Genomic DNA, 12,624 nt, shown 5'->3' with positions numbered 1-12,624 from the left:
TTGTCTATACCTTGCCGACCAATAAAAATAAATCCTTTCTTTTGTCTATTGATTCGTCGCTGCCCCACCGACTTATGTGAAAATTTTGTTAAAATTATAAATGTTGTAATATCTCGCGGATATTTAATAGACGGCGACGGATAAAGGATAAATGAAACATTATTACTTAATATTTTAATAAAAAGGACATCCTTTGAAAATAGAGAGCGATGCGGTCGTAACGTTCCCTTCGATCGTGAAATAGCTCTCGAACGTAATTTCGCACGTCGTATTGCAAACAATAGGTGGTTGTGGGTTTTGGTGGTTTGGTGGTGTATTTTGTGTAGTGGTGCAGTGCAGTGCAGTGGTGGGCGAGGGCGGCATGTACCAGTGAGACGAGTCCCGGGTGTCATGTTGGAGACGCGGTCGGTGCGTGCCGCAGACTCGGTGTGGGCGAACAAGCCGCTGCCCGCGCCTCACGCCATGGCCAACTCCAGGCACGGGAAGAACACCCAGGTACCCTACCTCTCATGCCGCACATTAACCACGCAGTAATGCAGTCCACTATCGATCTGTTACTCTTACAGTTCATACGATTACCAGCTCTAACTACATGAGCTGTAACAAATATACATTCACTTTCCTCATTACATATTTAATTTATATATTGTATATTTAATTTCTTTGATATCAGCTAAAATTCAGTATTATTCTTTATTGTACCAAAATACATACGAAAATTAAAACATCAAAGACATTTAGTTCATAAAGGTTAACTTTGTAGTTATCTTTTGAGATCTCTTCCAGCCAGTGAAACTGAATGAGTGATAAGTAGTGGGGAAACTATAACATACCTACTAAACTTAAAATAAAAACAAATTATTACTATTATAGTATACCACAAGAATTACTTTCAATTTCATTTAATACACACAATACAATAGAGTGAACAAAACCAATGGCAAGTTGTATTAATTACACAATTTATGCTAATATTAATTATCTACCTTCCTTTACTCTCTCGATGCCTCTAGGCTCTAACCTTCCACACTTCCTTTCCCCACTTATATCATATGTGTAGGATGTGAGGACACAGGTATGAATAATTCAACAATATGCATTATATAGAATGGACTTCTTATCATTGTGTAACATAATATGCATAATATTTTTTATTTGAATTATAAATTTCTTGAGTATGTTTAGTTAAATACATTAAAATGGATTAAATTATATATATAGTGCTTAAAAACTTGTCTTGAAATGTATATCTATGAATATACCTGACTTTCAACACTCAACATGTAATTCCTCCAAATGGGGAAAGGAAGTGTCTTAATGAGAATAAAGTAACTTAACACTAGATATTGTAATGGGAAACAGTGTGAAGCTGGCAGCAGCAAGCAGTATTATATATTTCATTTTCTCAAGTGGGAATTGAACTCACAATCTGTCACGTTTACAGTAGCGAACTTGATTACAATTACAATAGACAATTAATATTCAAGTTCTTAAAATTTTTGTGCTTGTTTAAATTATTTTGGCTTATTTTCTCTTCAATTTAGCTAAAAGTTTTCAAATATTATACTATGCTATTTATATAGCATAGTTTGGTTATCCAAACACTCTAGACTGATTTTTTTTGTAATATAAGACAAAATTGCAGAATTATTATTTTATTAATATGTTAAAGTTACCTAGACTTTATAAGAAGAATAATTATGATTACCTTTATGAATGGTTTGTGTGCCAAAATTACCCATTTGATGACAGACTAAAAAATTTGAAACTTCTATACTGATGTATTTTAAAAGGTTTATGTGAATGTCTAAAGTATTATAACAGCACCAATAAAACAATAACACTCTTGCAATGTGCTTTAAATTTTAAGTAGTAAATTTAATTTTAATTTAATGTAAGTAAGTTTTTAGTGTAAAATATAGCAAAGTTGCCCAGATTGACTGTATATGGCTGTCAATGAGTTTATTATTGCAACCTTCTATATCTGATGAATAAGGCTTAAACAAAATAAAGTAATGTTTATAGTTATTTCTTAATTTTTCAGGACGATGTCTGCTACGTCGTCGCCAAGTACGACTACGCGGCTCAGGGTGCCCAGGAGTTGGATCTGCGGAAGAACGAGCGTTACCTATTGTTGGACGACTCGAAACATTGGTGGCGCGTGCAGAACGCACGCAGCCAGTCCGGTTACGTGCCCAGTAATTATGTGAAGAAGGAGAAACCCTCGTTGTTTGATAGGTAGGTTGATAGTGCATATTATATTGAGATTGGCACCTATTTAGATGTCCAATCGTTTCTTGAACCGACTTTACTTACTTCAGCCTTGACTAAAATATTTAAGATTTACATTTCGCCGTAAATTTGATACAGCGTGTTAAATAGCGAAGCGGCACTTTGTGTACCATGGTGGGAAAATGAAAATAATTTAAATATTATCATTTCCCCCGAGTTATATCGAACCTACAAACATTGCGCTTTTAGTACGATTTTAAAATACGATAATAAGTAACGATTTTACACCACGGTAGACAAATATGGTGTTATTTTTCATTACGTAAAACTTCCCTAGGAAGTAATATCATTTTATACTTAGGCGTACATCATTTCCTAACATTTTCTTTAATTGTGTCAGTATAAGCGGAAGCTTCGGTAGATCTTTATATGAATCGCTTTTCTCTCATACAAACAGCGTTTTTATTTCTTATGACGTGTTAATATGAAAGATATAAGGGTTTTTGTAATAAATGTTCTCATGCGATTGTTACGAAAACTTCTGTGGCTGTTTAGTTGTAAATGTATTATAATAAGTTTTTTTTTTTTGCTTCACGCTACATTCCGCACATAGCAGGGTAAGCAGACGGAACCTAGTGGACTTAGGAACTGGGAAGCTAGTGCTTAGACTACGTTCTTGTAATTAAGACACTTCCGTTGCCTACTTTCCGGAGACTGGAGAAATTGCGTGTGGAGCGGCGGAAAACCACTGCAAAAAAAACAATAAACTCCTTTTATAGTAGAGAGAAAAATGTTTTTATCACTGTGTTTCACCAGAAAATGAAAGATACCGTTACATAACATTATGAAACTACTATACCTAGGAACTGAAACGTGGCTTACAGTGTGATCCAGTCACGTGTCCACTCGGAGCTAGTTAGAATATTTAGTACTATTATACAATTGATATTTTTTTCAAGGACCGTTTGTATATTTTGTTTAATAGCCGCTTTTAAAATAATTGTAGTAATATTAAGCCTAAGCTAGCTCTACTTCATGCTAACAACAAAAGTAAATTGTAAGAAGGGTGTATATTATAAGAATTTCGACGAAACTCGATAAAAACATTAGTGACTAGAGCTAAGGGGCGCAGGTTCGAGTCCCGCTGCGTTCAAGATTATATAATTTTTCTTAAATATTTTTCTTTACTTATTCTATTCGGCGGAAGGTGAGGAGTGGAATCTTCTCTTTACTTTCCATCCTCACTCGGGGGAATAATTATCATAATATTTCAGTCATACTCATTTTATTAGTCTAGTAACTAACTTGTCGTTTGGTTCCATAATTCGACAATTTCTTAAATTCAGGCGGAAAAGGCAGACGGATAATTGTGATATACGTTCCTTCTGCCCACCCTGTTGTGTACGGGATATGCATATAAGGTGCTTTATGGTAATGCCGAAGAGTGCATAGTTATAATAATTATCTTCACATATCTAAGGTATCTCCTAGATGAATATAGGCAAAGCACGAAATACAGCTGCATTATGCTGCACCATACCTAAAAAAATAAATAAGGAAAATCGAACCAACGACCATTGCGCTGAGCCGAACATCTTAAATGCTAATAAGATAATACTTTGCCAGGTACAGGCCCTAAATTATGTAATCGTTTGAATGAGACGTTTAGTTAAGATGGATAGGTGAGTAAGGACTATAGGATCTAATAATGTAATTGACGGTTGATTCGAGTATCGTACTAAGAGTACAATACGTCGAATTGAGCCCCTGTCGTCTGACCGCCGTTATGCTTGGAGGGGCTATTTCTGTTGTAGTTATTTAACATTTTAATTTGTTTTGTGTTTTTTAATATGTAAACAAAACAAAAGATAATTTATAACAGAAGAATTTATTAACACAGAATACTGTATCCAACTGTTAATGTAGATTAGAAAAGATTATTGATTTTAAGCATTAAAAGCTTATTTGCCTAATACGAATATTCGTATTTGTAGATCGCAATAAAACTCTGTAGAATAAACTGAGACAATCAAGTGTTAAAACATACTGAGACACTTCATTAACAATTTGGTTCGACCTAATCTAAGAATGATTTTATTTATAAATACTCTCATTCCCTTAATTATTTTGGATAAAGCACGGCGTTGAGTTCCGAGATCTATGCAATGTCTGTCGAATGGGCGGAAAGTGGAGATCGAAGTAGATAACTCCAAACGGACTCTTGTTGCAAAGTAGGTGACCTTAAAACTCCCCTTTGTGGTAACTTGAACATTATTTGTTCTGGCGTCGCGACGTTCTGTCATATCTTGAAAGATATTTAAAAAATGAAATTATTAGTTCTATGTTATTTTTGTTATACTTTTTTATTTCTGACTATAAACGTAACTGCTGTAGGTTCTATTCCATTCGAGGGAATGTTTTATTTTCATTACCCTGCTCTGGTAACACTATCTCGATAATTGATGTGAGACTTAAGCTTAAATCTAGGCTGCCTCTGCCTACTGGTATATCCGGGATACAGTGTGACACTAAAATATTTTAATTAAAAATGCGGATTCCAATCAGAGATTGGGGAATGTTTCTACTTTGTTCATATATTTATATTGTTTAATATATTTGTAATCATAGTCTTGATGAGTGTTACTATTAACCATTATTAGAGTAATAATTATTTTAATTATTAGCGTGGTTAAGATTATGTGCGCTCGTGATACTGGCGTCTATTAATTAACAATCTATTTAAGAGATATTATGATGATGAACTTTAATGTAAAATTTCTACCAATTAAATCTTGAAAATCCTAAATTTCCTTCTGATCGCATTACATATGGGTAGTTTTTACCAACTCCTCAATCTCTGTGGCCAAATGGAAATAAGAAATGACATATTCCACTTTACCAAGGTAATTCTGACCTCAGGTGCTGTGGGCTACATCGAAATGATTAATGTGATGTAATATAGCTTGCAGTTTTTTCTCGATAAATGGACGAATGGGATACTATTCAAAAAGATTTTCCGTATTCTAACGAGTAGTTCTAAAAATTAGCATGTTCAACAAACACAAATAGAAGTGTCGATATAGATTGTGGTAGTGGAGCCTAATGCCACTTGAAAATCAATAAATTTTAAATATTTTAAAATGTAATTGTTCTCCCGACAAAAATATCTTCCTACAACTTAACATATTATGTCAAACACTTCCACCTATATACAATATACCAAGTGCCTCAAACAAAATACACTTATATTAACAAAAACATTTTCTTTTCGCTTCCAGTATCAAAAAGAAGGTAAAAAAGGGTTCCGGCTCCAAAACTCTACCTTCAAATAGTTCGCCAGTGCGCACAGGCACTGGGCCCGAGTCCCCCGGTGCCCGTCGAGTAGAGCCCACTGAGGCACTTGGCACTGCTGTGGTCAAATACAACTACCAGGCACAGCAGCCTGACGAGCTCTCCCTGACAAAGGGCACCAGGATCCTTATACTGGAGAAGAGCAATGACGGCTGGTGGCGGGGACAGTATCAGGGGCATACGGGATGGTGGGTTGTTTTTTTTTATTAAATATATTGAAGGCACCTTGCTAGGCAAACTTGGTTTGGAAACCGAGATTTAAGATACTCTGTTCCCATTGAGCCATTCTCCATTTTCTGTCGAATTATGGTAGCATTTCGTGTTGAGTGGCGGAAAACAATGCCCCGCTTGGAATAATAATAATAATAATTATTAATTAATAAAAGAATTTTGCAATATTTCAGGTTCCCCTCCAACTACACGAGCGAAGAGGGCGACAACGAAGACACGGTCCATACTTACGCTATGGCCGAGAATGTTCTAGATATAGTTGTGAGTACTTCTTTTTTTAAATTTAATTTAATACGTCTTTATTCAGACTTTAATTCAATCCTGCGGACCAGATAAGATAAGATAAGATAAGATATTTATTAACAAATAACATGTACAATTTTTGTTACATCCGATGGTACGCACACTAGGTATTCCTGTATCGTGGGTTCCAATATATGACTTAACAATTTACGACTAATGTTGACACTCGTTTAACAAGATATAGATAAAACAGTAAAAAGGTAAATAATTATAATAAACATAAAGGTAATTTTAAAACAACTTTTTTTTTTTTAGAAAATTTGTAGGTAATTACAGTTAGTATTAGAGAAATTAATAATAATAGGTACTATTGTATATGTGATAAAATATTTCCAGTTATAGTCTAAGGTAGCGAGCCATGACGAAATTTTAGTTTTTGCTTTTTTAATCGAGCAGAGCTTTATATCACAAGCACTAGCAATTTTATTGTAAATATATATTTCAACGTAAGGACTAAAACGCCTGGCAAAACAAGACCTTATACAGGGTGAGTCATATTGAACTTTCCGGTTTTGGAAGGACGTTGCACGAAGAAGGGAAGGAGTAGAAGGGTGGGGATGGTGTCATTAGACGCGCCATGACATGCAGTTTTAGTGTGAGCAATGGCTTGGTCGGGACAACATCGTGCGTTCGTAGTTGAAGAGTTTATTAAAAATGGCGGCTCCGTGATCACAACACAGCGTGCGTTCCGTTTACATTTTGCTATTGGTCGACGTGATCCCATTCCCACTGGACCAACAATCAGAAATTGGGTATCAAATTTTAGAGCAACATCATCAGCATTAAAAACAAGACCACAAGGCCGAATTAGGACGTCAACGTCAGCGGAAAACGTGGATAGAGTGCGGGCTTCAATTCAACAATCCCCTCGGCGTTCTGTTCGGAAACATGCCGCTTCACTAGGATTATCTTTCAGTAGTGTCCGCAGAATACTGCATAGAGACCTTAAATTTCACCCATACAAGATTCAGGTAGTGCAAGAATTAACAGTTAGAGACTTAGACACACGAACAAATTTATGCCGCGACATTCAGCAGATCCCCCGCACGAGGTGACGTTGGGTGGCCGCCGAGATCACCTGATTTAACCCCCTGGGATTTCTTTCTCTGGGGTTACCTGAAGGAAAAGGTGTACACGCATCGTCCCCGAACCATCGATGAACTGAAGGCTGCAATCACGGAAGAAATCAATGCTATTCCGCTGAATATGACTCGACGAGTAATGGACAACTTCCGGGAAAGGCTTCAGCAGTGTGTGGTCAATGGAGGTAGACATTTACAGGATATCATTTTTAAAACCAACTAAATTAAAACTGCATGTTATGTGCTTTCAAACAATAAAATAATTTTTACTGCATGTCGCTTTGTTTTTAATACACACCTTATTGAAATCGGAAAGTTCAATATGACTCACCCTGTACTAGGCAGTGGGACATTAAAGTTTCTGCGATTAATCAGAGCATTATACTCTTCTGAGGACGCTATTCTTTGGTGTGCTTTCAGTGCCATTTTTAAGCAAAATAATAATGATGAGATGATTTCAAGTCCCCCATCCCAACTGTGTAGTGGATTATTTAGTGAAGAATGGCTCTTATTTTTCGTTTTTCTCCCAGGTGGCCCTCTACTCGTTCACGTCTAACAACGAACAAGAGCTGTCGTTCGAGAAGGGCGACCGCCTCGAGATCATCGAGCGGCCGCCCTCCGACCCCGAGTGGTACCGCGCGCGCGATTCCCGAGGTCACATAGGCCTCGTGCCACGCAACTACCTGCAGGAGCTCGCCGACTACCTGACGCAGCCTTATAGGTAATGTTACACTGCTATATACCTGTCATTTACTTTGTTACTGCAATTTAATGTTAATATCACTAACTAAAGCATATCTGACTATCGCCATTCGTAAGGTTTCATACATTAGTACAGTATGGTCAACAATATAGTTATTTTGAACTATTGCACATTGTACACTTGGGAAGGAATCAATCAAAAGTGACGAAAATCCTTTAGTTAAATCTGGGTAGCAAGCTACAGTATGTCGACTGTACTGTGTAGATACAAATTGCATAAACCACACTACATATGTAAAACTAACTACAACTAAAGAAATAACTTAAATTAGCTTCTCGCTGTATCCCACACACTGCAGCGTAGGAGAATCTGGTGCTAAGACACTCCGTTACCCACTTTCCGCCGAGATCTGGAGGCATTGCGTGTTGAGTGGAAGAACTCAACGCCCATGGGATCGAACCCACAATCAGGCGTTTTTACAGTCACATCTGTACCTTTGCGCCACGACAGGCTGTAACTGTGCTGAAAATAACATTGTCTATACATCAATAATTAAAAATTAAATCATTAATAATCAATAATTATATCTATACCCTTCCAGTGAGGCAACGGAGGGCGCGGCCACTTCAGGCACCGCGACGGTGGGCGCCGGGGCGGCGGGCAGCGGCTCGCGAGGCGCAACCGGTCGCGCGTGGTACTATGGCGCCATTACGCGCACACATTGCGACGCGCTGCTCAACCAACACGGGCACGACGGGGACTTCCTCATACGCGACTCCGAGACCAATGTGAGTAATATAATTTTATATTGTATAATATATGGATATATCACTTATTTTGTGCAATAGTCACTTATTCGCATATTTTAAAAAATTGCATGCAATGACCAGCATATACTGATATACAAACTAAGTTAATAAATAAATAAGATTTTTGACTGTCGCTTTTTACATAATTTATTTTAAACTCTTAAACCTGTGACTGCTGAATGCCTGCGGTATTGCGTTCAACACTTTGGGTTTCCAAAATTATATAAAATTATATATACGTGCTTTTTCCTGTTTAAGAATTTCAATTAAAATAACTAGTTAACATTACAGTTATCATTGGGTATCTGACTATTGAATTTTGTCACACAACCAACACCTCTAAAATTATTGTAAAAAAAATTTAATAAATTTCAGGTGGGAGATTTCTCCGTGTCACTAAAAGCGCCCGGTCGCAACAAACATTTTCGAGTGCAAGTCGAAGGAAGCCTTTACTGCATCGGCCAAAGAAAGTTCCCCACCCTCGATCAACTAGTCGCCCACTACCAACGAGCGCCCATATATACTAACAAACAGGGCGAAAAGTTATATTTAGTGCGTCCCTTACCGCGCGCCACACATAATTGCTGAGCTCTGATCCCCGTCACTGATGACACCTGACCCCGATGACATAGGACTCCAACGACGCGGCACCCTGATGACGCCGGACCCCCCATGATATAGGGACCGTTTAACCCCATGTCGGGCTTGGGGTTAGGTGCCACAGGACCTTAATGAGTGATGCCTTTGAGTCCATGTCAGACTGTTGGGGCTAGGTGTCCAACTAAGCCCAAGCGTTAGTGTGATTCTACTGCGGAAATGTTTTTATCTTTTTAACATTTTATGTATGATCTAATCCAATGTGGATTAGACTGAATTTGACTTTTTCCTTTTGAATGTATTTTTTTACATTGTGATTTTGATTATTATCAATGATAAATACTATTAACAATTATTATTTATGACTTTTCCGCAGTCGAGTCGAAATAGGGCCTAAATTAATATTAAACTAGGGAGATCTCAAAACGTGTGAAATAAAATGCGAGTAATCAAGCACCATTTTTATTATTATACTATTTAAAGAGGCAAAGGTAATACATCCATTCCGTTTAGTGAATTACAGTAAAAGTAGTGGAGTAAGTATTGAAAGCTGAAATTTTAAAAAAAGCGCCAAACTGTAGTTTAATTAAACTATCAGATGTATCGAAAACCAAATTAAATTGGGTTTAGTCAAAATTATTGTGTAAGTAGATGGACGACGCACATAGTATCAATTGGATATATTACATATGTAAATGTAGCTATATATATACATTATTGCAAAATATGAGATTCACACTAAGATGGCGGTGGAATTAAAACGTCGTATCTGCTAATCCAAGATGGCGGCCAACCTGCCAGCGCCATCTTTGTATGAAACGCTTGTAAACTACTGTAACTTGTGGATAATTTTATCTGTAACCGGAGTAGAAGGAGCGGAAACGATAAATAAACAAATATTATTATGCTAAATGTTTCTAAAACAAAAACGTTTGAGAGTGCAGCTTTAAAAACTTTGAAATAAATATTGTATTTTGATTTTTTTAATATATTTAAAGCGAATAAGTCATGTAAAAAGGTTATTTAATGTATTTATGGATATTTTAATTTCAACTTATTTGTACATTTGGCACGTTTAGCATAATAATTTTTAGTACTATAGAGATATGTGTTCCGTCACGACGGTATGCGGATATCGTTCCCGGTTGCGACATTTAGACTAAAGCGCGTCGATGCAACGCAACTAATTATTATCATAATAATAAATATAAACCAAAAAACACAAGCTTTGTACTCACCATTATAGTCGAAGTAAGCGCGATTTCTATATGTAATAATATTATTATTATTATTAATTAAGTGATGTAAGTGACGTAGTGTAGATGATTGTCGCTTTTGATACGGGGATTTTTTTCTACATTAAAATGAATAAGGAATAAAATAGCATTTATAAATAATTTCATAGTTAGATTGTAAATGGCGACTAACGGGCGGAGCAAGTCGTGTATATATACATAATATATACATCTATATACATATATGAGATAATGCCATCTTGGAATAATTACTAAAACGATTGGTTTTTCTATCGTATTAAGTTGTAAATGGATTTGTATGTCCTAATAGTAGTTTGTGTCGCTAGTCAGTCAGTCGCCACCACATCTGAGAGATACGCACATCCCCCTTTCCAACGCTAAATACTTTCATTGTCCCTAATTCCCTCAAACAATCCCCCGACACTCCTAAACACCTCCAACACCCCAGACACCTCCAACACCTCCAAACAACCCACAGACACCTCCACAAATTCCCGACACCCAGAAACAACCCCCAGACACCCCTAAACAGACTCAAACACTCAACCTGTAACTTCTAATCACCCCAAATACAACCCGATACCCCACCGTCCGCAACACGCTTTGAATTTACTTGGAAATTGTATACTTCTTTTACACAATCACGATTATTTTTATTGTAAAATATGATATACTTTTATTATTATTTTCTTATATTTAAATTTAAGAAGCAATTTAATTTTATATTAATATAAGTTTTCTTCATACATTTTTTTGTGTTATTCAAGAATGTAGATTCAAAGTCTTTAAATGATGATCAGAAATTGAACATTTTGAACATAATGTTTAAATTATGGTCATTAGTTAAACAATTCTAGTTGTAAGTTCTCTGTAATATAACTAACTCTCTTTACCTTACTCCCCTCTCTCCGCAATGACGATTAATACTAAAATAATTATAATATCATGGCAGCTTTCTTTTGTTGTGTTATTTTACAGTATTTCTTTCATATACTTATGTTTGTTTAGTTTTAAGCATACCGAGTGTCGAAATATCTGCGGACCGTGCTTCGTCCAAAAACTAAGGTTCAAGATAAGATTCCCGGTTATTACATCACTGAGATTATGAAACTATTTTATTTTTCTACGCACTTTTCTTTTGTATTGTATTTTATATTACTTTCACATATTCCAGCGTCGAGGGCGCCTCCGCCTTTATTTTGTGATTTGTTTTAAGCATTTATATGTGAAAGTTGGGAAAATGGAAGCTTATATTTTTTGTACGTTTGTTCAGGACGCGTCCACGCTAGTCAGTCAGTCGTGTCAGCCATGTCAGTTCTGTCAGTCACGCCTCGAGGTGTCACTCGTCAACCAGAAGTTTTTTCGATGTATTTAATACGTTTTATACTCAATATATTATTGTAATTAGTGTAACTCGAAACGAATCACTTAGGGAATAATTTGTTAGAAACGATTAGTTGTATAGTGTATGGGGCCGACGCCGAGCACTGGATACGTCTTCCCGTTTAAAAATGACTTCTTTTTAAATAAGAGGAGAAAATCTCCGTTCTCCACTTTCCGCCCGTTTTGAGTTAAATTAGGGAGGAGATTTTGTATTAATATTTATCGAACTTGCAACCATCGCGTTAAATACTTCCCAACAATGGCGTCGTATTATGTTCATACTATAATATAGTGTAAATTATCATATTTTTTGAGTGCGTGTGTGTTTTTTTGGTAATTTGTATGTCATTTAGTTGAGAGATGCGCAGGCGCCGGTTTTTTTATTTTTATAATGCTCAACAAAGTATAGTTTAAATAATATATTATTATCAATATTATGTATATTGTTTTTTGTATTTTTTCTTATAGTCCGTGTAATAATAATGTCGGATGGAACGATTGATCTATAACAATGTAAGCGAAGTGAATAATATTTAACATTATAATTTATTTATTAATTTGCTATGTGTGTTTTATTTATTGTGTCTTTTTGTCTGTTTTCTGAGTGTATTCGGTTTTTTACTTTTATATTAATTTAGGTGGCGTAACTTAACGCCGAGTTTCGTATATTCATAAGC

The 12,624-nt window shown here is 36.1% G+C and overlaps 1 protein-coding gene across 1 annotated transcript; it reads left to right on the top strand.

Annotated features, from left to right (window-relative positions):
* The first annotated feature begins 35 nt into the window (after window positions 1–35).
* dock (SH2/SH3 adaptor protein dock) lies at window positions 36–12,509 on the top strand. Its single transcript, XM_085196084.1, has 7 exons — window positions 36–495; window positions 2,045–2,238; window positions 5,511–5,771; window positions 5,988–6,075; window positions 7,730–7,920; window positions 8,504–8,690; window positions 9,087–12,509. Exons 1-7 carry the CDS (start codon window positions 391–393, stop codon window positions 9,297–9,299), a joined length of 1,239 nt encoding a protein of 412 aa, XP_085052210.1. The 5' UTR covers window positions 36–390; the 3' UTR covers window positions 9,300–12,509.
* The last annotated feature ends 115 nt before the right edge of the window (window positions 12,510–12,624 follow it).

This window comes from Heliconius melpomene, chromosome 1 (genome assembly GCF_056956725.1).
Source record: "Heliconius melpomene rosina isolate 202511_hmr_F chromosome 1, ASM5695672v1, whole genome shotgun sequence".
NCBI lineage: Eukaryota > Metazoa > Arthropoda > Insecta > Lepidoptera > Nymphalidae > Heliconius > Heliconius melpomene.
The sequence above is the reverse complement of the archived record's forward strand: the minus strand, read 5'-3'. Positions and strand labels throughout refer to the sequence as shown.

Bases quoted from the DNA above. Each gene is read 5' to 3' on its own strand.
- dock (XM_085196084.1), top strand. From the start codon at position 391: ATGTTGGAGACGCGGTCGGTGCGTGCCGCAGACTCGGTGTGGGCGAAC. The intron at 6,076-7,729 runs GTGAGTACTTCT...TTTTTCTCCCAG, and splicing joins AGAATGTTCTAGATATAGTT to GTGGCCCTCTACTCGTTCAC. The intron at 8,691-9,086 runs GTGAGTAATATA...AATAAATTTCAG, and splicing joins TACGCGACTCCGAGACCAAT to GTGGGAGATTTCTCCGTGTC.